Below are 27,643 nucleotides of genomic sequence, written 5' to 3'. Positions count from 1 at the left end.
ATTCAGTAAAATTCCTGAAAGGCATTCATCCATTCATGTTCCTTCAGCTGAGGAACGAGGGTTCAGTCAAAGAGTGCTTCCACGCTTTACGATTGGACATTATGCTTCACTATGCCGCTGCTACTAGAGCTCCTGCCTGGTAATTTTTACACATTCACATCAGAGTACATTCATCACCATCATTATAGTCAGCTTATCAAAAGGACTCACCTGTGCTCATTAACAAGCTCTTTAATTTTAAGTGGCTCAGCCTGAGACTTTTTTTTTTTTTTTTTTTTTTAACCATTAAAGAGTACATGAGTGAGGGAAAGAGGGAGCTGCCAGGCTGTGACAGCATTTTCTAACAGTGGACTGTATCAATCAGGCTCTAGTGACGGCTTGATTGTTACCTTATGATATGAAGTTGTGAAGTGGCCTGCAGTGGATTTAACACACTATTTTCACTGGAAATGTGGGCTAAATCTCAGCGTCCGTCAGCAGACACGAGTGCTGTTCATATCCCATTCAGAAAAATGTGAATCCTTTGGTGTGGTGGGTGATGTTGTGGATTAAGGGAAAGCCTGTGTGTTTCAGTTTGCAACCAGGAATACAAGTGTGAGACAACCTGATCCCAATGTAGACATTACTTCAGACTATATGTTCCTTGTGTGGTAAGTTAAAGCTCCACAAAATGCACAAAATGATCAGATTTTTGTCACTGGATGAATATTATGGAACAGGGTGCATTCTGAGGTCGATGGGTCAAAGCATGAAATGTGCACATGCAGCTTAGAGAAAGACAAACTAACCCAGTATTCATCCCAGTGTAGGTTTCACACACATGCACACATAACCTACATTATTATGCAAATTCATGGTGCCACAATATTAAAAATTCTAGGATTCAAAGAGGCATTATTTGCACTCAAAATGATTCCTAGTGGCAGTGATCAGCAGCAGAACTACTGCAAGGGAGGAAAGATCTTACCAGAGTTCCTCAGCTTGCGGTTCCTGAACACCGAGATGATCACCAGGAGGTTCCCCAGCACATCCACCACCGTGGTGAAAATCAAAACACTGGCCAGGATTGCAATGACCCAGGCGGGGCGGGCGCTCCCCTCCACGGCCAGGGTGCGTTCTAGCTGCCCCAGCCGCGGCTCTGTCCGGTTCTTTATGAGTGTCAATGTGTCCGGCATCACTGGCTCTTTCGCTGTGTGTGTGTGGGGATTTTTTGTTTTTTTTGTTTTGTTTTTATGTCCCGCAGGTACCGTCGGTACCGGTGTGTCCTAAATGAAACATGGAGCGCACCTACCCCGAGTTCCACAAGAGCGCACGTAAAGTCTGCTACTTAAAGGCGCAAAGAATGACTTGATGTTCGGTGATTGGTCACGTGTAGGACAGATAAAGTTACGCGCACTCTTGGCTCTTTTCTCCTGTTCCTATCTTTGCACAAAAGTCATCCATCCATGTGCCACCAAAAAGCTCAGCCACACCTCCTTCTCTCCGGCGAGGAATGTAAATTATTTCTTAAAAAGAAGCTCCGCACCGCTCAAGTCTCCATCCTCTCCAAGCGTCCCTGGCTTGCAGGTTGGCATCTCATTACTCTCCTCCGTCCTCATGCGCCCACGTTGGAAGGCTGTTTCTCTCTTTGAATGTATGTCAAACCATATTGGCGCCTCGGGAATGATTTAATTGGCCAACCGGAGGAACGAATTGTCTCCTTTCACCGTGTGAGGTGTCCTTGCCATGCTCCGAGCTGCGACGCAACCGGCGCTGTGCGTGGCGAGGTGGCACCGGCGGCAAAATATCACGGAGAAGCCACCTCAGTCATCATCAGGATGTGGAGAAAATCCGCGGAGTGAAGAGGGAGAGAGATAGAGATGGAGAGAGAAAGAGAGAGCGAGAGAGAAGACGCTGTTTCGCGAAAAAAAAAAACGTTACTCGCCTTCCGACTTGGGCTCTACGTGTTCCCCCCGTTTCCCTGTCTTCTCTTACTGACTGTGACTTTTCTCCTTCTAATCCTCCTGCTATTGCCGAGGTGTGCGTGCAAACCGAGATTTCCCTCGTGTTCTCTCCTGCCTCTTCCCAGCGTGACCTCCCAGAATGTGCCTTTGATCTCTGCACAATGCTCAGAGGTGATCTAAGTGTGCGCACAGCGGTGGGTCGGCACGGGAAGTCCAATCAGCACACTGTGACTTATGGGAAGCATTTGTCACAGTTCAGCTTGAACACATTTCTCAAGTGCAATAAATAAAAACAAACAAACAAAAAAAAAATCACATATTCTCTTGTTGTAGGTATTGTCGCGCTAATATGAAGCTTTTGCTGTATTAAAATCAACATTTATGACTTAACCTTTTTCCATGGAAACATGAGAGTAATTGTAAACCAGCTTGAGTTATGGAAGTCTCTCAATTGCAAATACAATACTGTATTGATCGAACCAATAACTCTCAGCAGTGTGTGCATGCCTCCACCAGGGTGCCATTTTTGGACTCCGAACTATGATTCACTTTGCACACAGTGCAGTCAGGGCAAGTGGAGGTGGCAGTCTAACACCATTCAACCCCAACGCTGGTAACTGGTGGCAGCCGTGCAGTCAGACTTTCCATCAGATCCAGTGGATTTCGTATGCCATCAATACTGTCAGAGCCGGCGGGTGACACATTGAGGCCAGCTCCGTTCCCTCGTGTTTAACTCTTCACTGCTGGGTGTGTGTGGCTGCAGCGGATGCCCTGAAGCACAGAGGCAGGGAACAGATTAGAGCAGCCCAGTGTCAGCCTCAAAGCAGGCTGATGTGTTCCAGAGGCCTGATGTGACGACCAAGAGACAAGACAGTTCTCGCTGTGAGGTCAGCCAGATAGGCACACTCACACGTGTAGAGCGCACACTTTGAATGTGGAAGCAAACCCAACAAGCAGGGCCCTGGATGAATGCATAACAATATCACACATCAGGAAAAATCAATGGCCTCGGTGGTACAGAACGCAAAAACATGAATCTGCTAATTGAAAATTGCAAATCCCTGATAATACTTTGCTGACTGTGGTGGACGTGCTTCACGGGCCTCTGAATCTATAGCCAATGTGATTACAGTTTTGCCTGGTTCTGAGAGAACTTTCAATAATTTTAAGCACTTACTTATGGCAGTGAAGCAGAATGCTGTGGGAATAAAAGAGTCGAAACTGGGAAGTGGATGAATAATGTTCTGACACACTGGCCACAGCAGCTGGGTATCAACACCGTCCTCTGCAAGAACCAGTAAAATAACTGCTCCATATGGACATGTTGACATGTTGTTTGTGCTGTACTCCACAGGATAACATGGCTTATTAATATTAATAACGCAGTCGTTGTTTGCCAACTTGAGCCATTGTTCCGCAGAGAGTTTTGTTGAAATCACCAGATGGTACCACCAAAACAAATGTCTGGAGAACAGGGTGTAAAGAATACCAAGGGAAAATGAGCCAGACAACACTACTGGCACACACTGTATATCTCTTTGCGGGATGTAACAAGTGTAGCCGTATTTGTATTGCAGGCATGGACACAAACAAAGACATCTGATCTTTTAGCAGCGCCACTGACAAGAAAGATGCTTCGATCATTAATTATACCGTTGAAACACAATTATTAGTCAGATATGTTTCTGAACGCTTGTGTAATGGATGTGTTAGGGGATTCTGGTGAACTTGTGGGCCAATCTTTGCTTTCAGCAATTGTATTACATGTGGGGACCACAGACTAGATATGAAAGATAGGAGTAGATGTAGCCTCTGGGTCTGAAAAATGACGCCAACGCAGAAGCGTTTTAAACTTGCAAATGTATAGAAGAAAAACAAGCTCACTTCCCGTTGGATTTATTACCTCCATAAACATTTTGCCTAATGAATGGTCTCAGTTGTAGTTTTAAAGCTCCTTCAGAGCAGCATTATGTTAATTTAGTAAATTTTGGTCCCATTTAGAGTAAAATAAACAAAAAAGCAGGGCATGTTTTCTGGTGGTGCTACCTCTCAGTTAGAGCCATCCTTTGCTCATTATATCTGGTTTCTAAAGAGCAAGATGGCCAAATTTCAAAGTCGAGGCTTCAGAACTGGTGGCGCCAAGGTCATTTTATATGCAATCTACAGAGGGCAGCTAATGTTTATATGCAGAGGTTTACGGTCCCCAGAGGATCAATCTTACTTACTTTGGCGAGCCCCTGATAGTTTCTCTAGCACCTCCACGAGACTGATGTTTTTGTCTTTTAATGAAACATTTTGACAACTACTGAGTAAATGCATCCATTTTATCCCTGCCACCAGCTGTTCCATGGTATTATGTGAGATATTTTGACACTCAAATGATGGATGCGTACAGAATTTTGATGATCCTCAAAAGTTGAATACTCACTATCACTTAGCTCAAAGAAATAAAAAAAAAACTCTGCCAAACTATGTCCTCACATAGCTTCTAGGATGACTGTGGAATCCTTTTGTGTTGCATTTAAGTAACAAGTAATATGTAATGGAGGGTTCAGTATTAGTGCAGCGGCTGTTACGTTTGTTTTGTTTTTTTTAAACAATCTTAATGGTCAGTTATAAGCAGCTTTCGGGTTGCCTGGTTTTTATTCTCCTTCAGACTGATGCTCCTAATGCTTCTTCTTTTTAGCTAACCATTAGAGCACTTTTGTTTAAAAAGAAGTTACACAATACATATGCCAAAATCTGTTTATTACTAAATGAGCACCATTTCTAACTTCAAATTTCCATTTTTTAAAAATAACATTTATCTGTGCAAATGACATGAAAACCTCCCATCAGCTATAATTACTGAAGAAGTACCTGCATATAATAGGTTTTATTATAATGTTAGTAGAGCATAAAACCCCTTTATAAATGGTCTCTGGTTAGAAAGTGGCATCATAATTTGTTATATTGCTTGTGTTGAATGATTGGTTTGAATAATTATTTCATTCACTGTCCAACCGGTCTCGTGGTTCATAATATTTGGTGCAACAGCTCAAAAATACTGTATGAAATTTTATGTTAATAGGGTCCAAGCCAAGGGACACATAAAGAGATTTTGGTGTAATCTGGATTTGGAATTTGTGTCAATAGATTATCATTTTACAGCCACAACATGGAGACTGGCACTGAGACAAAGACTTAGAGGGAAGAGGTAGATGCTGCTTCTCCCTTCATGGGAGTGATCGTGCTAGTGATAGGAATAATGTCCTCAGGTGTAGCAGCGATAGACATCTGGTGCATTAGCACTGTTCTTACATACCAATCGTCAGATGAATGTAAAGGTTATTCCCGTAGGCATTTTACGCTCGCACAGTTCAACAAGGACCTAATAAAAATCTTACAACTGTAGCAGCTTCAGGAGATCTAGATGCTTATTCTGCTGGCGAGCATAAAAAACCCCCTGATGATCAAAGCACAACACAGAGCAGACCTCCTTCTTAACAAAATCAGACCTCAGCAATCTCGAGGGTGACAGCGTACCAATTCCTTAGAGCCAAAGCAGATAACAAGCTGAGCTCTGAGGCCCATGATGCAGCCAAATTTCTCAGCAGCATGTTGATCCATCATTCTGTCTCACCTCTGTTTAAGGCAGCACTTCTTTACAAGATCAGAACAAACCGGGAAGTGTTGTAATAAACTCCAACAGCGTTAACACTGAAGGCCCCCTGTCAAATCAGCATATCCGGGCTCAAGCCAAGACTTACGGAGGGTAAAATAAACACATCCCGGAAAATGGGATTCAACTTTTTTTTTCTTCTAGTGCTCTTTGTGTAATTTGCAGAAAGTGGCCATGAGAGAGAAAAAAACAACATCCCTCCCAAAGAAATGTCCCAAAGTTTGAGGCAATTACTGTATTTTAATGTAGTGTAAGTTTGACATAATCCGACGGCATTTATGCACTTTCATCACATAAGAAAATCCAATAAAGGACAAGAAGTGCACGGTTAACTCCCCGTCTCACACATAGCAGTTTTGCAGGCATATGCCAGAGGATTGCCTTAGTAATAATCTCTTAAAACAGCAGGGGGAGGGGTGTGATGGGATAGGGCTGGCACACAGCTTCCTCCACACATGGCTGAGGGCAGCTCTCTGATGTGAATTCATATTTTCATGCATGTACACGGACGTCACCTCCTCCCATTCAATTTTCTCCATCCCCTGTTGCTTTAGCGGTGCAGGGCATATTGTGTGATCATACTCATGAGATTAAGGTCTTCATAAATAATACATGCGCCGAGATTGCTTCAGACAGCGGCTGCATTTGTAACCATTACGGTCACATGATAGTTTGTGGGCATGCATGGCGATGTGTGTGTGCGTGTTTGCATGCGTGCATGTGTCTGTGTCATCAGAGGCAGATGTTGGGCACATAGATTAGGTCTGGCTGGGTGTGTAATCCTGGTGTTACTGAGAACAGCATGGATTTATAATCACCCACACAGCTACCCCTCAATGAGCAAGAACTGGGGAATGGTAATCTCTCATACTTTTCCCACTTCTCCACTCATCTCTCGCCTTTCTTCCATGATCTATCCTTCAGTCCCCTCCTCCTTTATGTAACATCCTTTCATCCTTCTGTCCATCCCTTCTCTTCCCCGCTGTGTCCGGCCAGATCTGGAGGAAAATCATTGTGAAAAATGGAACAGAGAAGAAGGAGAAGAAGAAGAAGGAGGAGGGGGAAAAATGGGGGGTAGAAAGAGGTTTTAAGTGGCTTAGCTGACTCTGTGTTGTAAATGCCAGATGGTCCAATGAAAAGCCAGCAGAGCTAAAGGGACTGGCAGGTCCTCATCAGTTTCCTCTGATGCATGATGAATAAACACAGCAGTCACTTTGTTTATTGCTCTGTCTCTCTTTTCCCTCACACACCCTCATATTTGCCTTTGGTTTGACCCAGTGCCTGTCACTAGGACAGCCAGCATGCTTGGAATACGTTAAACAAACAGGACGGTCATCAAAAGAGTTTGCCAGAGAGACTATGTAACTTATTGGGACATGTTGCATAATCCTTGTCAGAATAATTTAATAAGCTCTAAATCTGGATGAATAAATTGCGTGTAGTGTTTCCCCTCTCTCTGACCCAACAGCAGGGCCATTTCCACCTGTGGTGTGTTGCTTACATTTTTGTTGTTGATTCTGCGTGTGCCACAGATAGCAGCTGGAGCCAGAGGTAATGTAATGCAAAGTTTTGCCCAGAAGGGTAATGACTCTTTCTTTTTTACCTCCTTGTGAAGACCTTAATGAAGACTGGGTCAGCACAAAAACAACACATAAATGAATGCATGAAATTGAGAGAAAGCTGAAACGCCACCTGCACCTTTTAAAGACCCCTGGCTGCTATCACTTGAGAAATACGAAGCATATTATGCTAATTGATTGAATTTAATTTCCTGTGTTGCCTTGTTGTGACAGGCAGGGGTAATAAAAGAAACATAAATTCAGGTGTTGTGATTACATTAGGGAGCAAAAGAGGGGCGATTATTTTGAGGCAGTTAAAGTTAGTAATAGAAGTGTTAGAGTGTTTCCCGCAGTGACAAGTTTCATCAAGTTTTATGAACATTTTTTCACGGCAATGCATTATTTTTTTTTCCTGGGCTGAGAAAAATAGAGATTCATCTCCCTCGAGTTCTGCCTTGTACCTGTTTGAATCTTTTGTGGTTCACGGTTCCTGCAGGGAGAGAGAACAGAACTGGAACAAGCCAGCCAACATTTAACTACGAGCTATTTCCATCTATTGCACTGACACAAACTGGCATGCACTAAAAGATATATGAATTGTTTCACTCAAAAATGATATCCACTGTTCAAAAAAATGTAACACTTACTCTGGCAAAATGATCGCTGTCATGGAAATACAGCTTAAGCTGAAGTTGTTGGCTATCTTAAAATGCACATTTTTCAAATAGGCACTTAAACAAATGACAGATTCTTGAAATGTTTTTAAAGAAAACTGTTTTAAGGTAGCTTTTTTCTCCATAACCTAAAACCCTGCCATGCATGCTAACATTGAATCCTGGCTTATCTCAATGGATTCACATACTGCACTTACATATTACATGATTAGGAGTGGGCGAGTGCATAGTCTAGTGCCAAACAACTCTGTTTGGCACAATCCTTATATAGCACTGCATCTGGGAAACATGAACTATTTTGAAGACAGGTGTGTTCTGTCGAGCAGCGCGCAGGGAAAAATATCATGTAAATATATATGGTAAATGCTCACATGTAAAGTATGCACGCAGACACATACACACCTCCTCGCCTCTTAATTGGCCAAAATGTGTTGTATGTGACAGAGAAAAATAAAACACCAACACAATCAGGGGAATGTCTGGTTGCCATGGGAATGTTTTCTGGCACATAGTCAGCTTGGTGGTGTTTATAGGAGGAGGGTTGGATGATAACAAGGACAAAGTTTGTGTGTCAACTCCACAGGGGGGAGAAAGAGGAAATCATCAGAAACCACAAAGGTTCCTCAGTGCATATCCTTGTTAGTTACAAACAGAGTGGGTGCATAGCAGAAACATGGAAGCACACTGACCACCATCTGCCTTCAACCTTTTGTCACCAGTCAAGAATTAATGGCTGGTCACCTTTTGAGGACGTAGATAAAGCGATTAAGAAATGTCACCTGACCTGCCAGGAGCATGTCTTGTAACATTAAGGTTGCTTTATTAATCTGGATCCTGTGCAGATGTGCATGGCCTAATAATTAAATACCGACCGAGGCTCATCGTGTTTTCATGCATGGCTGATGTACAGGATTCAACAAATTTGTGTGCAGACAGCAACGGTATTATCTAATCACAGATGCATGCCTTTAGAGATGCACAGTTGGCATAATTTCATCATGGCGCTGGGTCAGTGTGGAAATAAACTCAAACTCACAGGGACAAGGAGTACCACACAATAAGCCAGATACATTTATTCAAGTCAGCAAAGAAATCAGTTCCTGAGGTAAACAAAAAGGGATAATGCGAAGATTATGCTGCAATCTGCTCAACTGTTGACAGTATAGACAGACAAAGCAATCTAAGCCATGATCATGACAGCCTTTTCATAAAACCTCAAATGATTTCAAAATAAAAATTCATTGTCTGACTGATCACACAGTTTATGCAGTCAACATTCCAGAAGACATTCTTACGCCTTCACGTTTTCCCAGGACATTGATGACTTTAAGCTCTGCTAAATGGATCTGCCAGATTCCACTGGGGAGGGAAAGAAAAACACATAAGAGACGTGACAAGACTGACTTGATAGGATTAAATATTTTATGGGGATTATTTATCTCACGTAGTCTGGGTTGAGATATAGCTAACCTGCTAGAGCACACCAGGTACATATTCACCCTCAGGACAATTACCGCTTTCTTTCCAATAAAGCATGAATCTGCTTGATTGGAGCACATTTTTCAAGTCCTTGTAATGTGCAGCCACTCAGACATCCCTGTGAGTGCAAAATTGTGCTTCAGCACACCATCAACCTGAAATACCTTAAAACCCAGTGGACTTGAAAGGTAGTTTACAAGATGATTCAACAGCAATGCGCGGCAATCAAGTATTAAAACATGACAGCAAAGGTGTCTGATAGCAGAGTTGATTTGGAGCACAAAGGTTCTGGATTTAAAATTTTAGCCTTTGGAAGCTGCTGGTCTGTGTTGAGTTTGCATGGACTCAGTATTCCTGTGGGTTTCCTTCGGGTGCCCCGGTTTCCCTCCACGGTGCACGGACATGAAGGCCGGGTCAAGTGGAAACTGTAAAGTGCCCACAGGTGTGAATGTGTTTGTCCACGTGTTATTCTGACCTGTCTGGGATGTTTCTCTGCTTGTTATCCGATGCAAGCTGAGACATACTTCAGCAAACCTACTCACAGAGTAGACCTGAATAGGAATGGGCCGAGAGGATGGATGGATGGATGGATGGATGGATGGATGGATGGATGGATGGATGGATGGATAGATAGATGGACTGTGAAACATGAATGCATTAGCTGACACTAAACCAGGTCATGACCATGTTATGACATTCACTGCAGCTGAAAAACATTCTTGCAACAACAAATTGATCACGGCACAACGGTGCTGTGTGCCCTTGAATTTTCATTATATATTGTCAGATGTGGATGTATTGTATTTACAGTTCTTGCATCAACTCCAGGAGTCCAAAACAGTTTGTTTTGTGTATTCGCTGTGATTTGCTGCATTTTAATGCTTGCATGTTTACCAGAAAGATGCATATGGTAGGTTTGAGACAAAGGCTGGTTAGTGCAGTTGTTTCCATTTCAAACTGTACTTCTCATAGCAGGCATCTGGCTGGTTCACAATCCCCAATTGTCTTCAACTGCCATAATGAATACAGTATGTTTATCCCAAAATGCTCCTAGTTATCTACCACCTGTTTGTTCTGAATGTGTTCCATAGTTGTTTAACATGGAATTTACTTCCATTTGCATTCCCTCTGTTGTGTGTGAACTGTGAACACAGCAGCATTTACACTGTGTTATCAGTGAGCCAACCATGTGCACATGTCCTGGGTGAGTGATTCTGCATTTCACGGTCGCATTTCCACACAAATCTCTAAGCCTTTCGGCACATAATGGCTGAGACTTCATTTCACATGTTAATACCAGATGTAAGTTGGGTTTAACTCTACCTAAAAGCGCTGCTAAAAGTTCAGCTTTGGCAATATATTCAAAATACATAATGTACATTTGTAGTAAAAGTCCACGTTGTCTTTCATAACTGCAGAGCAAAATCAGATGTCCAAACTATTGTTAAGAATAACAAAAAAAATATGTCATATTACCTAAAGTGCTGTATTTAATCATTGTTGCACAAGCCAGATAGCCACAATGTGTGTGTTTTTGAAGAGACTCATATGCAACCCACACAAATGAATAGTGTAATTATTAAATAAATATCGAGTAGTTAAATGATTAAGTAAAGATCCCCTGGTTTCAGCTTCTGGTAATCTAAGTTGCGTGTCTCAGGCTACATCTAGGATGTGGGCAAACAGTTTTCTTCAAAACAACCCTGAGCATGTGTCAGTAAAAATAATAAGTGCATTAAGTATTAAATGGTTCAGTTCACAAAATTGCTGTGTGCGTACGCGTGTGACTCAAGAGAGCGATGTATATGGAATACATGATAACATATGTACATACATTGGTGTCAGACTTGCTCCCGAATACTGTGCTTCATTGACTCCAAATAACAATCGTAAAAACACTGAGTCACAGCCAATCGCGGCTACCTCTCATGCAAACACAGGTGAAGTTTTCTGGAGAACACATATGCTTCCTCTCATTCCACTAGCTTTTAAATGAGCCAGGGGATTGGTGGTGGATTAGTGCTTGTTTACTCCACAATAATAATGCGAGATCATAAAAGTATATATGGTAATATTCGCGTTCAATTATTTTTAGGTGGTGGACCAACGGTGCTATATCATAAATGTCAAGTATAATCACAGGGGATCACTCTCTGTCTGTAATTTATAAAGGATTATTAAATCTATTTGTTATAAACAGTCCTGTGTGCTCATTTAAATCCCTCCCAGCCTGTTGTGGGTTCGGATCCAGTTGAGGCTCTGTTTATTCGTGTGGCTCTCCTGGCTCGGAGCGACACCAGGTTCAGTAGTCTTTCTAGCTCATCCCCGGAGCCTGCAAGGCTGCTGGAGCCGAGCCCGCCGCCATCCTCCTGCGATCCCCTCCATTCCCCTGTCTGTAGGTCCCAGGCCCTGAGAGGGGGCAGAAGTTGAGCCGGGTGCAGGTTGAGGCCAGGGGGGCTCGATGGGTATCCTTCGTAGGCTCGCCGGGTTGGGGGTAGAGTGTCATAAAGGCTCTCTGAGTCTTCGTTTTGCTCTGGATCGCGGCCGGACTCTTGGTACTCCTCATAAACAGGTGAAGAGCTGTCTTCACAGTTGTCATGGTCGTGGTGTCGGTGCTCCTGGTGGGCCCCCATGTCTCTGCCCCTGACGCCTCCTGTGTTCTTTCCTTCCGCTCCCTGCCTTCTCGTTTCTTCTGTGTCTGCGGTTTGCTTTTTCTCCCACTCGCCAGACTGATTCCTCTCCCACTGGAAGGTTCTCCTCCTGGTTTCCTGTCCCAGCTCGTGGCCTCTGTCACCACTGTAGCCCATCACTCTGTAGTCCAGCTGGAGAGAGCGTGTGCTGCCTCCACGTCTGATGTTCTGCTGGGTGTCACTGAGGTCGTAATGGGATCCTACCTCTGGCAGACGGAGACGGGATGGTGATAACCAGCTCGAAGTCTGACAGGAAGACTCCCAGTGGTATGCTGAAAAGAAAAGACATTTAGAAAGAATGAAAAAATATAGATCTTTTTAAAAAGTTTGGAAAAGGTTCAGTGGCAAACAGTGTGATTTAATGGAGAGTTAAGAAAGGGATCTGAGTTAACATTCAGCGTTAGGAGCCCGAGGGTTTATTCCCTGGACAAACAATTGCTGCTAAATCACTGGAAGTACGTAGTTCTCACTTGAGGGTGTGTGTGTTATGTTACAAACAGCCTCTCTGCATTTCACAGGAAAGCGACGAAGAACGAGATTATCTTTCTAATAGGATCAGCCGGCGAAAGGTGCCACATCAATAAATCAACTTCACTTCTAAAACAACAGTATCATTGCAATCTGATCTGCAGGAGGTAAAGTGAGGTGACACCAGTGAGCATGCTTCTGTGCCTCAGTTACTGCAGGACTGATCAGAAGATTTTCACAATTACTCAAATCCCTCCAGATTCCATCTCTGCCCTTGTAAAGTCACAACAGCTATCCTGAAGTGTAAAACCGCAAACACACGGTGCCAAGATCTGGAATTTACTGCTTCCTATTAACCAAACTGCCTCATCTTAAAATTAAATATGCTGGCCAGTTTTCATTCATGAGTGGCATGTTTCTAACATGCCAGGTTGTATTTGCTTCTATTTTTGTTCTCTTTAGTATTTCCTGTGCTTATTATTCCATCCCTGGATCTGGTTTATTTTTGCAGAAAAGTGCTGCTTGCTTGTAGTGTGCATGTCTGTGCATGTGTGTGCTGCTATTTGAGACTTTGTATTGGATGCAGCAGGGAGCTTGTGAATGGCTTTGTTTCTTACTGTGTCACTACAGGGCTTAGTAGGTGTTCTGTGAAATTTCTTCCATGTGTTTACGTTGTGTAATCGCTCTGTTTCTCATTTACTATTTATTAATGTGCAGATAAAAGCAGTCACGAAGATTTCTATCTTTTTTTTTTATAGATATATTCCAGTTCATGCTGCTGCTAAATGGACTGACATAGAACTCCCCACTAATCCACAACTACTTCCTACAAACTACAGCATGCAGGTTGCACAATTCATGGTTAGGTTAATGAGCTGTGAGTGGAAAAAATATCATATTGATGAAGTGAGAGGAGCCAGAGGGGTCACCCTCTGTGTAGGATGGAGAGTAGACTTCAGTAGTGTGCTGGGGAGTGCCAGCTCATAATGCGTGACACGTGTGGACAGACATATCTATCGTGCCAACAAACCACAAAGCATTTGGGAGTTCTTACAGCCATGTCATGCTGCTGAAACCTCTAATTGAAATGCTTCTCACATTAAAGGTTAAGCAGGGGGTGAAATAAATGAATGTTCTTACAATCCACAATGTACTCTTTGATGAACTCTACACAAATCTCATCTTTGCTCTGCAGGTGGCGACTTGCTGTCAGTGGAGTGGGAAACAAAACAAATATCTCATGGGACAGGAAACCTTTGACGATGAAAGTCTCATAAAAAACAGCTGACACAGACACTGCAAGAATGTAGTGAATTATGACAGGGAAGAAAAACACACCAGATAATGGGAGGCTGGCTGAGAGCCATTTAGCACATCACTGAAACATGTAAACAGACAAAAACACCCACAAACAAAATTGATACACATAATGTACATGTGCACTTGCACACTGTAATTGTGCACACAAAGACAAAATGGAATCTCATGCAACCCCCATTAATAATATATCAAAATGGAGACAAAATGTCTGGTTCAATTTCAATATAGCAGATACTGTTCAACCCATTATAAATCAGATTTTTTGCATTTGTTGTGTCACCTTTCTTAACTTATGAATACATATATGACACTGTATAAAAAGAAAGAAAAAGTAGGTTGACATTATATCAACACAAAATGAATCCAGTGAGTTATTTGGAACAAACTACTGGACAACAATTTCAATCATCGTGTAATTCTCTGTCTGAAATAAAACTGCCTCTGCTCCAGTAAGCTGGCAGTGACAGAGGCATAAACACAGCCTTGCTCTGGGTAAGTAATGAAGTGCTTTGTAGACCTAGTAAATTACATGCAACTGAGAACAAACAGACTTGGTAACTATGAGCCAATTAATATTGATTGTAAGAGTGTAGCACAAGCAACACCCGGGGGCATGCAGATCTTATAGGATATGTGCAACTGGATCATGACTACCCTGATTTCGTTAGGGAAAACCAAGCATTTGTGGCAATAATGGAAAGTCAGCGGTTATTTGGTGTTTAAAAAGAAAGCATTTGAAGCTGCCTTCTCCTCCACCGTTGTGTGCAGATGGGAGTCTCGGCTCAAAGTGGCCCTAAAATCCACCGAGACTCTCTAAAAGGCCGCAGTGAAAGCTTTGCTTTGCTTGGCACGAGGACTGCTGAACCCAATTTAACTGTCACCATAACTCAAATTATTTTATTTACAGTATGGAATAGCTATGGGATATTTTTGACCGAATGTTTGTACTTTATTGTAGCAAACTGTGGCTTTCATTGGAAATGTGTTGCAAGTAGGTAATCCTTTATTTAAACTGAGCAAAATCAACAATATTGAGATGTTTGCTCCCTGAATGTTTTGCGCTTATTGCAAGATTCACAATAGTTCTACCTATCAAAGCAGCTCTCAGTTTCTAGTTATTTTCCATGACCTCCAAGGTCGAAAAACAGTAATATAATAATATATAAACTGAGTCTCCATTTCAGTCTGGATAAAAAAAAAAAAAATAATGGCATAAACAGAGATTATAATCCGTACAGTATCTGATAAAAGTATTCAGAGAAAACACTATAATGCATATAAAAAGCTGGGTTTTGGGATCACTGCTTGAGAAACCAAGTCAAAAGGATGGCAAGTTCATACAGTGTTTTTCAGCTGCTTTGCATCTCACTCACCAGGACTGTTCCGCCGCTGTTCTTTGTCCATGTTTGACACTACAAAGGGAGCGAGAAAGCGAAAGTCAGAGAAAGCCTGAGACAAACAACACAGAAACCAAAGGGGAAAAACTGAAACACGGACAGATCCAGTGTCAGAATCTGACAGAAATATTAGAAATCTAAGCAGAATGTTTTTCTTCTCAATAAGAACGGGGACTGAACAGCAGAGGGATGGCTGCATTCAGTACAGTATATTGTATCTTTGTGCTGCAGCACTGAACAAACATTTTGGCGTCAGAAGACAGACACAAAAGAGCTAGAGGAGTTAACAAAATATATTCTTTCATACCTTCACTTTCAATATTATCGACGGCATCATTTACGAGACGTATGACTGTCACTATGGAGGCTGTGCAGAACACACAAAGAGAGAAGAACAAGAGCAGAGACAATGTCGGTGTATTTATGAATAAGCTAAGGTTTCATGTGCTTGCTGTGACTGAGATGATACGGAGAATGTGAGCGAGCATGTGTGTGCACACGTGTTGAGAACACAAAGGAGACATGCTTAGTCTCACCAGCACATTTCTGTACATGTGGTGTGTGTTTGTCTTATAAGGGTGTGGGAGACACATGAGGACTCTTTTTTTTGCAGCTACACTAATTAGACAGGGAAGAATGCATCGACATGGATCCTCTATCTCAGGAACACAACCCTACACACATGCACGCACACATGATCATTAGGGTGTTTGACTGCCTTATACTTAGCTGAGGAAAGATCAATGGTATCGAGTTATCTGGGAAAAAAGGCACCCTACAGAATTCTAGAGAAGTCTTTCAAAAAAAAGAGACGATTTTCTTCTTTCACACAGGGCCTGTGCATTTGCCCTTGATGTATGCATTTGAGTGCATGAAGGTACATGAAACATTTCCGCTGGTCTATTGTGTGCTTGCTTGCAGTTAATGCACTATAGTGCCAGCATTCAGGCAATGGTATTTACAGCAGTGGTTTCCAGCCTTTTGTGCTTGTGAGAGATTAAGGAGTGCAAAATGTTGTGGGTTGTTTTTAGTGTTTTAGCAGCCTTACCGTTGTCATCGAAGGACTCAGAAGTGTAGGAACTGAGGGAGTGATCCTCCGAGATAGAGTCCGAAAGACAGACCACATCATCCACCAGCTCTGACACATCTAATGCACAAACACAAATATTCACATCGACATAAAACACTCAGAAGGAGAATTGCTAAGCCAATATAAGATTTTTGAGTCTATCTTCATGCTATAATGATACCTATATGTAGATTTCAAGAGGTACTGAATGCTTCACTTCACCTAATTTGAATTTGTGGTCCGAGTTACCGAAATTTTGTGGATATTAAAAGCTGCAGTCTTTTTAATATATTCTTGATTGAAATAGGCACTTGGTTTGGTTAACTTGCACTGCTGAAGCTTCAGGCGAGCTTGTTCAGAATGAAGATATCATAGAAAAGGGGTCACTTCACAACCGGGATAAAATGATTACAGTGATCAGATATCCGTCTGTGACTCCATCCATCACTCGCTTCTGACTCACATATATCACATATATCACATATAACTATTCAAACCTAAAGGCAATTTAAGCTGCAGTATACTTTGAATGAAATTATGTTAAAGGCTGCCTCACTGCTTTGGAAAGTGGAGTACAGCACTTTCAACAAATCCCAGTACAGCCACTGCAGCTCCAGGTCGGTTCATTTAATGCCATCTGCACCAGCTGGAGGTATTATAGAGGGTGAAGTCCACAGATTTGCTTGTGCAACTTCTCAAAACCAAAACAACAAGTAGATTGGAAAAATGCATCCCAGAGCACACTCGAATTGCATTACAAAGTTCATCAGCAGCAGGTGAGGCTGCTGATGAAACTGGGGCTGTGTGAAGATCCTGAAGAGTTAGCTTGGCCCGGCTGTTCACACTGCAGTAATCAAAGCTCCTGTTCTATGTTACAAAAATTGTATTCTGTCTGTGCAAACAAATCAGAAAAAATTATATTAGGAAAATTCAACCAACCCTAACATCTCCAGTTTGACTTGGTCTGCATTTCTGTGGAAGCAGAATTAAAAATAAACAGATTCTTACAAGTCAGTGTGATCCGTGGCACTGTTGTGTTATTTGGAACCAAGTATTCCTTCAAATCACTTGGAATTGCCTCTTAGTGATTGGTTGTCAAACATCTGCCAGACGGCCAGCACAGGGTGTCACAATGACTTGAAGACCATCTGCAACACGATCTGTTAAGCCGACAGACAGGTATACAGCTCTGCCAGGTGCTCTAATCTAGCAGCAATAAAACGCCTGGGTTCACATTATTGTTCAAATTGGGAGAAAGATACCGAGGACCAGCAGAGCAGAAATCATGGCCTCTAAAAAACAATTCTATTTGCAAAATAAAACTGCTTGGAAATAGAAAGTGGCAGCTTTGCTGATGTGATTAAAAGTAACGTGTGAGAAACTTTTGGCAAAAGTGAAAAGGCTTTAAGTCGATATGTGAAACAAATAGGAAAAAAAAACTGAAAGTGAAAACAGTTTGCTGCCTTTTCTGCTGAATACACTTTATACCAGTCTTAATATGTGCAACTAGGTATCACTGATAGGCATAGAAGGCTTAGGGTACTTCATCTTGATGAGATATTTCCTCATCTAAATTGTAACTTTGTGAATTTGAGACTATGTAAATTCTTGTACAGCAGGTTATATTGAGACACAGTGAACATTAATCTTTTCTTGTCTCTTTTTATTTAACAAAGGTATTGAAAAGCATTTTAATTTCACTATCATTAAAAAAACTAGGGTACTGAATTAGCACAGCATCTAAAGCTTTTATTTACCGTTTTTAAAAATGCTCTAAAACTGTGCATTTCACTGTATATTTGGCAAGCAAGCATTCAGGGCCCGGCCCATCTTATAACCAAAACCGTACTCCACAACCATGTCCGTGAGGGCCAGGTTGTCTGGGCATCAACTTTAGCTTTCTGAGCCCAAGCTATGTGGTCATGGTCCAATGCGTATGGAACAAGTGAAATGCTCCTGTGGGAACGTGAGCAGTAAGGCAGTACCATCAATCAAACTAAATAAGAAAGACAGTGCAGCAGCCACCAGTGAAATTCGGGATGCAGGCGAGGGGACACTCAACATAATCAAGTTTTTTTGAAAATACATTTTTTACTCTTACTTTTTCATTTCTTTTCTCCCCTCACACACACTTGTTCATTATTATGCCAGTGATTACGCTGCCATGTGCCAGTGTTGGCAGCCATGTCTGAAGCTACAGACCCAGCCTTTACTGTAATCCATCCACCAACGCTCAGCCAAACCATATTCTCATTTTGGCCCCAAACTTTTTAAACTCCCCCTTCAATTTCCCTATTGTAAGAGGCGTGAAAAAAAATTGTCATTTTCATTTTCTTTTATCTTTCATTGTGTAATATCTAATACCATCTTACTTGAAAAGTTAATCTTCACATTACAATTCTGGAAAATGTGTAATTAAGCTGAATTAAGTTTTAATGTAACTAATTAAATAGAAGTAGGTTTAGTTTGGCTCCTCTCACTTTTTCATTAATTTTCTAATTTTTCCATTCAGAGCAGTTGAAAACATTTTAATTAAGGAAACTTATGATCAAAAATAACAAACCAAACATAGGCCTGCTCCTAAGCTACAACAGTTTTAACTCCATTTTCTTTTTAGCAACCAAAACATCAAATTGCTTTCTGTAATCCGTCCTGTAATTGGTGCAGTAAACGTTCACTAAGAGGGCTTACTCTATGAGACATCCTGCTTTTGAAAGTACTGTTGCCAAAAACTGAGCATTATGGGGGCCTGATTCGTTCATAGACTATTTTCCAAGTGTTTAATTATTCATTGCATGTTATTTATTCATGACGGAGCAGGTAGCGCCAGAAAATGACCAATATGCTCCGTTGTTATTTAGTATTTCATGTATTGACTTGTGCCCATGCATTGAAATATTCATCATTTGTGGTTGCTGTGCTGTAAATAAGTAACTAAACTCTTTCCAATTGATTAGTTCTTCTAGCAGTTAACATTGGAGTAATTACCACAGTAATCTCTATATTAGTTTGCTATAAGCTTCATCACGTTTTAATTAATGGACTGTGGTGTAAGTGTGAGTCTCGAGGGCACGTGCTTTTCCTTTTTCTGCTTACCCTCGGCAGGGGACCAAAACAATAAAACAGCCCATTTCCCATTCCCACAGGAAGAAATCAATAATTAACAGGCAGGAAGTTCCCACTGGAAGCTGTATTATTAAAACAACAGGTTGAACAGAGAATCGAAGTGTCTGACATCTACCTTAGCGCTAAAAAGGCAGAAATGTGAACTGTCATCCTGGTGTTGACAGTGTTGGCAGCTAAATATCAGACTGAAGTATAATTATCTGACAACGACGTCTTACTGCTCATCTTTCGTTTGTTGCCCTCTCAGTTCTCAAAGGGTACGTACAAGATAAACTTGGATTGGAAAATGGGAGAAAACTTGGCAGAAAAGTTGACTGTCTTTGTGTGAAAGTGCTCCAGCAACTTTGATTTTCCTTTACTTTTTCAAGCAAAAGTAGGACAAGAACATAGGACATCACTTCCGGCTGATTACCCTGACCATCCAAACAGAAGTGCACAGGAGATGTAAGAGAGTTATCTTGATAGAGGAAGACATAATTGCCAATTTCAGCAGTGAAACATAAAGTTACATTATCAATTAGTTTCCCCGGGAAGTAAATAGCAAAACTAAAATGAAATGAATAGCAAAATAAAAATATTACTTTTTAAGCACTCTTGCTTACTCTGGGCCATTTTCTTTGATGTGTGTGATCAAAAGGCATAGATCACTGGGAAAGAGGCTCTCTCAGTGAAGATGGCAGTATGGGTATAGCACAATGAGTTCATGGCCTCTTTACTCTGTGGCTTTTTGATCAGGTTGGAAGCTGTGTGTGCATCTGTGCATGCACACTGTTGCTGTCTTACCCTGTGGACTGTTACCCCTCTGTGTTCTCTCCAGCTCAAAAGCTCTCTGCCCCCACTCCTCCTCTCTCTCATCTCTAACCCTCTCCAGCGCCTTTTCCCTCATTTCTTCGCCTTCCCACGACACTTTGTGGGCCGGACTGTGCTCTGAGCGACGAGCTGATGCTGAGGGGAGATTGGGTGCTACGCTGCAGACGGCGATGCCCCTCCTGTTAGCCACACCTCGGACGCTGGACAGGTCTGAGATGAAGCTGCTTAACTGGAGAGACAAAAAAACATGCAGAAAATACTTGTGATAGTCTATATTTTAACCAACAATGAATTAATTCTACTAGAGCCCGACTGATACTTGATTTCTGGGACCATTGCCATTTATAAGGATCAAAACATCCCGAAATTCTTATACATAAACATAAAGTTAAGCCCGAAATTATTCATACCCCTAGCAAATTTTAACTTAGAGTTACTTTTAAATGTAAATAAAACCTGAGAAATATTTTTTTCCACAATGATGCCTTTTATACATCATCTTATTATCTTTTGGGAAACACCTGTGTCATTTCCAATCCCCCCAAAAAAACTTGCTGGTTGAATGAAAGTAACTTTAAGTCAACATTTGCTAGGGGTATGGATAATTTTGGGCTCGACTGTGTATATATATATATATATATATATATATATATATATATATATATATATATATATATATATATATATATATATATATATATATATATATATATATAGCTAATAGACAAACTAGCTCATTCTCTCAGAAACTTGCCATGGAGTACATCGTACTGTGTATGAACAAACACGGCATCTGTGTGGTGGACAGATTTGTAGGAACAGACACTGGTCTGGGCATTTTGGTGAACGTGAAAGCTCTGCACAAAACGGGCAAATTCTCATACGGGCAGCTGGTTAGTCAGAAAAGCGGCTCCACTAAAGATGGGATCTGAGGGGACAAAATCATGTGGATTGAGGGGAGGGAGGCCAGCTGCGAGAAGATCCTGGTTTGTTAGTATATAAGAGCTACATTGTGTATTTCCCAAACTAGTTAGCACCTCATCACTTGACTCCGCACCATCGTCTGCTCTGCTGCATGTGCTGCAAACATGCTGAGACTATAATGAGATTATTGTAAATAATGGAGTCAGGGTTGCTCTGCTTAACAAACTATGTGATGACATCATTTCTAAATCACACCAAGAATCAAGGATGAAAAGTTTTCATATTGTCAGTATACCAATATATCTGAGATCAACCACTATCGGCCAACAATGGGGCTCTAATTCCTACAAAATCTTTTTTTGTAGTGCTGATGTAACACATTCCTCAGAATTCACTTGTTGTTGTTGTTGTTGTTGTTCAAAAATAATTACTAACCCTTTCAGAGAGCAACATGGATTGTCCTGGTACCATGTTTTTGCATTATAATGAACAAAGGCACTGTTTATATTGAGCTAACCCTACATACGTCAATCTGCTGCCATGAATTATCAATAGCGTACCAAATCGGCCCCTGCAAATGCCCTTTTTGGTTCAGTTTGAGTAATGTTTGTGTAAACCTACAGTGCCCAGCTGTTGAATTGAATTATTTGGCCAGCTTTAAAAATAAAATATACCATCATACTTATACTAATATCTGAATGATCTGAAAGTCGCAGTTAAAGCCACAGGTTTTTAAAACTGTTCTAAGGGGATATGTTCCTGTTTGTAGAAAAGTCAAACAATCCTAATGAATATTTGTGTAGATTATTGCTTTCGGCCCATTTAACTCGGTGTCCATCACTTGGACGGGTCGTTTTAATGCTACCACTTGGTGGCGCCAATTTTTCTAATTTTACACATGGTGGATTTAAATGAGAAAATAAATGAGAAAATACTTCATCCTGTAAGCTTTCTGTCCATATAATACCTTAGCTGTTCAACAGTAAATGCTGGGAAATTAATCATCCCACCTTTTCTATTATATCAAAACCCAGTTCACTCTTAGTTCCCGCACGAGAAGTACTTTTTTTGTATGTGGCTGTGCAGCACATGTACCTTTTCTCAGGTACACCATGGTTGTTTGTTCCATTGCCTATTAGTAAGAATAGGAGTAATACAGAGAATAAGGTTTTTAATTTTTTTCAGACAATAAAAGGGGTTCAAATGAATTATAAAGGAGATGGAAAAGATATGCTGTTGCGACATAAATGTTGACATTTTGATATAAATTTATGTTATGTGGGATTTTCATTATTGTAGTTTCATAATTAAAACTTTCATGTTCATATTATAAAGGCTGCAGGACAGTTAAATAACATGGCAATCATACCATATTCATAGCAATATGGAACTATTGATCTAATTTTTGATTTTTCTGTGTATCCCAGTTCATGAAATTATTCCCCATCACTAAAACTGCCGTGACTAAACCTGCCTGTCCAGTAAGTTGATGGTCACATTATCATACAGGAGATAGAGTCATTAACATGTGCCCATGAGCACTTTTGCACACCTGACTTCCTTCGCTGGATGTGGTCTTGTCTCCGTCTACACCCCTCGTGCCCTGGTTGCCGAGTCCACCTGGTAGAGGGGAATGGGCAGTCGGACGTACCATGACCTGGGGAGGGCCTCCAGTCCCGCTTCCCACCTCACCATATGTGCTTGTGGCTCCTGGTGATCCTGACAGACGCATTGCTTTAAACTCAATCCCTTCGGTACCCATGCCAGTCTTGTGCAGCATGTAGCTAGCTTCTGTGGAAATTGCTGAGATGCCCATCACAGCCTGAGTGCCGGGGCCAGGGTCGGAGTCCTTCCTGAATTTGATTTTTTTCCTGAAGGCTACAAAGAGTATGAGGAGGAAAACGATGACAAAGGCGAGGACCCCGATGCCAATTATCTCTCCTGGTCCGACGTAAGAAAGAGGCTCAGCCTGGGCACCATGAAAAGAAAAATCACAAAAATCATAACGATATTGGACACATCTTATATTGAAAATACAAGAATTCTGTACATCATCAAGCATAGAAAGTCCAGGTCTGGGGACTTGATTCCATTCGGATAATGATCGATGGAATATTTCTAACTTGCTGAGAAACTCTACACCCATTGTTATGGTTAACCTTTTCCTAAAAAAATGTAGTTTATGTATAAAAAGAAGGTCAAATCAGTGTTTTCACCTCGATCTGAAAAGGTTAGAAGAGATTCCTTATAACTGAATCAGGCAGATGTGAGAATAATAGTAAATATGTGTGTTTGTTGAGGTGCATGGATACTGTGCAGCTGTCTTTTACTTTTAGGAGGATCATCAGTGTAAATCAACACATCACATGTTGAAAAGACAAACGGTATTAGAAAGTGTTAGAAAAGAAAGCATGGATACATTCGAATGCATTACAGTTGGATGCATTTCCACTTTTTATCGACTCCCTACTGCAGCATTACAATTATCCCATTTCTGGTCTTGCAGTTCAAATGAAAATGATTAATACCACAGAATATACAATGAATAAGCTCCAGTAAGAAAACTTTTACTTCTCTTCAGCATTGTTTCTAGTAATAGATTACTTCAAATGTTTCTAACAACAAACAAACAACACATTCATTTCTTGTAAAAGCTACCTAATAAATTTTGTCAACTAAGGTTACTTATCTGCGGATTACAGTCTTCTGGGGAATAATGAAAGCACCGTCCTTCTTGCGAAGTGCAACATTAATTGGCTTCACAGTTTCAACATAAGGTATATAGTGCACAATAAAAGTCAAGAGCATGACAACTTCAAATAGAAACTGTGATTTACCCATTACCACACTCGCATTCATCTACTGCGGAGACAAAGATACCAAGCTGGTGAATAAGCCTTCGAGGAGGCCGCTGCACACTCAAAATTCTCAACAGCTTCACTGTGTATGCCAAGTCCAATTAGGTGCAAGCTGAATGCAGAAACGACAGCGTGAAAAGCTAAACATTTTTTTGATTATACTTGAGTATGTGTTGCAATATTTACTCCTCCGTAATTACATTTTCAAGCTCAGTTCATACTTTACCTGTGTGTCATCATCTGGATCACCAGGAATCTGATCGTCACAAAACTGACCCTCATATCCTTCTGAACAGTTGCAGTAGAATGACCCAAAAGTGTTGACACACTCTCCCCCATCTCCACACTCGTCCTGGTCACACTCATTTACATCCTCATCGCATCTGTAGAGGCACAGACAAGTAAATTACTATGTGTGGGCACAGTTAAGATGATTTATATCAAAGTGGAAGAGAAGAATAAAAGATGAAAACATGACAGAGAGTTAGAAAGAGTGAAAGAATGCAGAGTTTGGAGACAGTCTTTTCAGAAAGCCTTTCTTTTGCTAAAACCAAATGGGTTATCTTTACAGATGCCCATTTATGTGGCTCTGAGTCACAGATGTATGCTCAAAATGAGAAAACACATAGGGTCATGCTCTTAAAGACGCAAATTCCAAGCGAAAATCACAAACATAATTTTACTCGACACAGATACTGTACGTGCTCATCTCTGCTCGTCATTTCAAACATGGCGTCCTGCTGTGAGGGGGATCGAAAATACATGCATTTCTCTTTTCAATTATTTTTCTCCTTGATGGGATTTTCAAAACACTTTACAAGAGTTGGACTGATAGAAGAAGAAAAAGAATTTTTGCAGGAAGCTTCATTGTGCAACTATTCAAAGTTTTGCTTTAAATGATAAAAATGCGGGGAGTCATTAAGTATATGTAGTTTACTCATCAAGGCCTGGATGTGCTGGCCAGTGATATCCTCTCATGAATATTTTACATAATGAATACTTTATATCCTACTACTTTCTAAAAGCTGAATTCTGCAAATTGTGTCATATTTGTTATGTTTTTCTGAATGTGTAGCAAAATTTTCTGGAAATTTTCTGATAGAATATACTTTATTGTTAATTAATGAAAATATTTCATTTTAACAGTCACTCACTGGATTGTCTGACACCCAGAATGTATTTAAAACCAGAATGTGTGTATGTCCCCAGAAATTCCTTAGCGCCAGAATGTGTGTATGTCATTTGAATGTTTCTAACATGTTTCTAGGTTTATATTCATATACAGTTATGCCATTTGGGCTGCGCAATGCTCCTGCAACCTTTCAGAGGTTAATGAACAAAGTAGTGCGGGGACTTGAGGGTTGTGCAGTTTATTTAGATGACATTGTCATATTTAGTGAAACGTGGGAAGATCATTTGGTGCATGTAAAAGCCTTGTTTGACAAACTTCTTTGGGCACAGTTGACCGTCAGTTTGGCAAAATGTGAATTTGCCAAGGCCACTGTGACTTATCTGGGCAGGGTGGTTGGACAAGGTGAAGTGCGTCCCCTGCAGGAAAAGGTCCGGGCTGTACAAGAATTTCCTGTTCCAACCACAAAACGGGAATTGTTGCTTTTCCTAGGAACGGCTCGGTATTATAGGACGTTTCTTCCTAATTTTGCTGGTTGTTTATACTGACCATAATCCATTAGTTTTTTCGAAATTATTACAGAATCCAAACCAAAGACTGATGCGGTGGGCATTATTCTTGCAACCGTATCATCTAGATATCCGTCACATTAAGGGCAGAGACAACAAGGTGGCAGATGCGTTGTCTCGTACACCTGTACAGTGAAGCACAGTCGGCTTCTATGTTCTTCTCCTAGCCTGTTTGCATCTCGTGGTCTCGTTCTGTGTTCTCTTAAAGGTGCTTCTTATGGATCCAAAGTTGCTGGGTCATAGGAATGTGGAGCATTGGTGAGGTAACTGGGTGGGGGAGGGAGAGAATCCACTATGTGTGATGTGTTATATATAAAATTTTTTTTTGGATAGTTTGCAGTTTGTAAGAATGGAATATCTTGTGTAAAGTGTATATACTTAATGGTTTATGAACAAATAGAGGATGGACTAGTCAAATTATAGTAGGCTGGTGCTTTGTTTTGGGTTTTTTTTGGTTCTTTCTGTCTTACAGGGTCAGAGGTGGTAACCTCTGTGTTAACATGGGGGGTGTGATAGATGGAGGAGGTTCCTCCAAGTCCTGGTGCTGTGGAAGGAATCATCCCCCTGGTCTGGGACTGCAAAGTACTGCTCAGGGCAGTCAGTCTTTGTCTGGCTTCCCACCTGGCTGGATCTCCCACACCTCGTGTAGTGTGGGTTTTTTCTTCCATTTAGAGAAGTATGTTTGGTTCATCTTCTGTTTAGTGGACTATGTTTGATAGATTCTTAAATTCTTTGTTTTGTTACATCCATTTATTTGTTAAATAAATTACTTTATATTCTATTTAGTACAGTCTTCTCATGTTGTTTTGTTTTTTGCCACAGAACGTAACAGTTATTATTTATCAGTCTGTATGAAAAGAACCGTTTCATAGCCAATTACGTTCAACAGCCGTTTCCTTCTAGCAGAACATTGCATTTACTGTGGCTGTGGTTTCAATCTGTGTTTAACATTATCAGACAGTAAACTCATTCATTTTTATCTCATTTATTCAGCTAAATGTTATTTCATTCAATTACCCCCAAAATATTTTTTCCACTCTGTCAAAAATATGAAAGGATAGAACAAATTTCTACTTTGAGGAAAAACTGCTCTCTAGTGGCGGCTTCACTGAACAACAACATATGCAGAGAGGTTATTTTAAAGGCAATTACTGAGCTGTAATTAAGACAGCAACTAGAGAATGATTATAGGTTTTTCAACCAAAATTATGCCGAATTAAATTAGAACCACTAATTTGTCCCTTACAATAACAGCTAAAACACCACAGTGGGTACAGCTGTGTTAATGTGAGCTAACGTGTGTGTGTAATTAGTCGGAAGCATATTCTTTTACGTTCCAGTGAAAGAGGAGATGCACATGTTGGAGTGTCTAAATGAGTCCTACCCTCGGTGCCATTGTGCTGATACTGTCTAGATAGGACGAACAGTTTATCAAAACACAATTCATCTGTTGTTACAGTCAGTAATTAAGGCTTGAAAGTGGGTGTGTATGTGGAATGGTTGGTTGTTTTATCTTACATAAGTCCCATGAGTCCTCGAGGACAGCCACAGAGAAATGCACTGCCTACAGGCTTGCAGTCTCCACCGTTCTGGCACGGGTTCGGCATGCAGGACGTCAGCTCGATTTCACAGCGAACTCCAGTGAATCCAACGCTGCAGCTGCACGTGAAGCCTGTCGGACAGAGATTTGAAAAGTCTCACATAATGTTCATCATCATAAATATTAATACATGACAGGAATATTAAATAATGCTAAGGACATGTGAATTCTTTTGTGAGAGACTGAATATTTAAATAAATACAGGGACAGGTTCATGGTTGCTTCTGCACCGACAATTCATTCAATTAGAATTAAACAAAAATGCTAAAACTTACTCAAGCTCTAACAGTTAGTTTCACATCACAACAATTATTTATGCAGTTCATTCATACAACTGCACGACTAACACAGTCATCACATCATTAAC

General features: G+C 40.9%; 2 protein-coding genes across 2 annotated transcripts in view; both read right to left on the bottom strand.

Annotated features, from left to right (window-relative positions):
• mtnr1bb (melatonin receptor 1Bb) overlaps nucleotides 1-2,115 on the bottom strand; it is a 42,380-nt gene extending 40,265 nt beyond the window's left edge. Inside the window, exon 1 of the mRNA XM_023266364.3 lies at nucleotides 968-2,115. Coding sequence (XP_023122132.1) covers nucleotides 968-1,175 — 208 coding nt within the window. The 5' untranslated portion in view covers nucleotides 1,176-2,115. The remainder of the gene's footprint in view (nucleotides 1-967) is intronic.
• A 6,777-nt stretch (nucleotides 2,116-8,892) lies between these two features.
• The window catches only part of LOC111565969 (protocadherin Fat 3), a 69,204-nt gene continuing 50,453 nt past the window's right edge, over nucleotides 8,893-27,643 (bottom strand). Inside the window, exons 45-53 of the mRNA XM_035946427.2 lie at nucleotides 27,195-27,348; nucleotides 24,205-24,361; nucleotides 22,673-23,089; nucleotides 20,170-20,425; nucleotides 16,240-16,338; nucleotides 15,499-15,558; nucleotides 15,168-15,206; nucleotides 13,615-13,680; nucleotides 8,893-12,278 (exon numbers count right to left, since the gene is read on the bottom strand). Of these exons, the coding sequence (XP_035802320.2) occupies nucleotides 11,527-12,278; nucleotides 13,615-13,680; nucleotides 15,168-15,206; nucleotides 15,499-15,558; nucleotides 16,240-16,338; nucleotides 20,170-20,425; nucleotides 22,673-23,089; nucleotides 24,205-24,361; nucleotides 27,195-27,348 (2,000 nt within the window). The 3' untranslated portion in view covers nucleotides 8,893-11,526. The remainder of the gene's footprint in view (nucleotides 12,279-13,614; nucleotides 13,681-15,167; nucleotides 15,207-15,498; nucleotides 15,559-16,239; nucleotides 16,339-20,169; nucleotides 20,426-22,672; nucleotides 23,090-24,204; nucleotides 24,362-27,194; nucleotides 27,349-27,643) is intronic.

Source organism: Amphiprion ocellaris, chromosome 14 (genome assembly GCF_022539595.1).
Source record: "Amphiprion ocellaris isolate individual 3 ecotype Okinawa chromosome 14, ASM2253959v1, whole genome shotgun sequence".
Lineage (NCBI taxonomy): Eukaryota > Metazoa > Chordata > Actinopteri > Pomacentridae > Amphiprion > Amphiprion ocellaris.
Note: the sequence above shows the minus strand (reverse complement) of the source record. Positions and strands in the feature narration are given on the sequence as shown.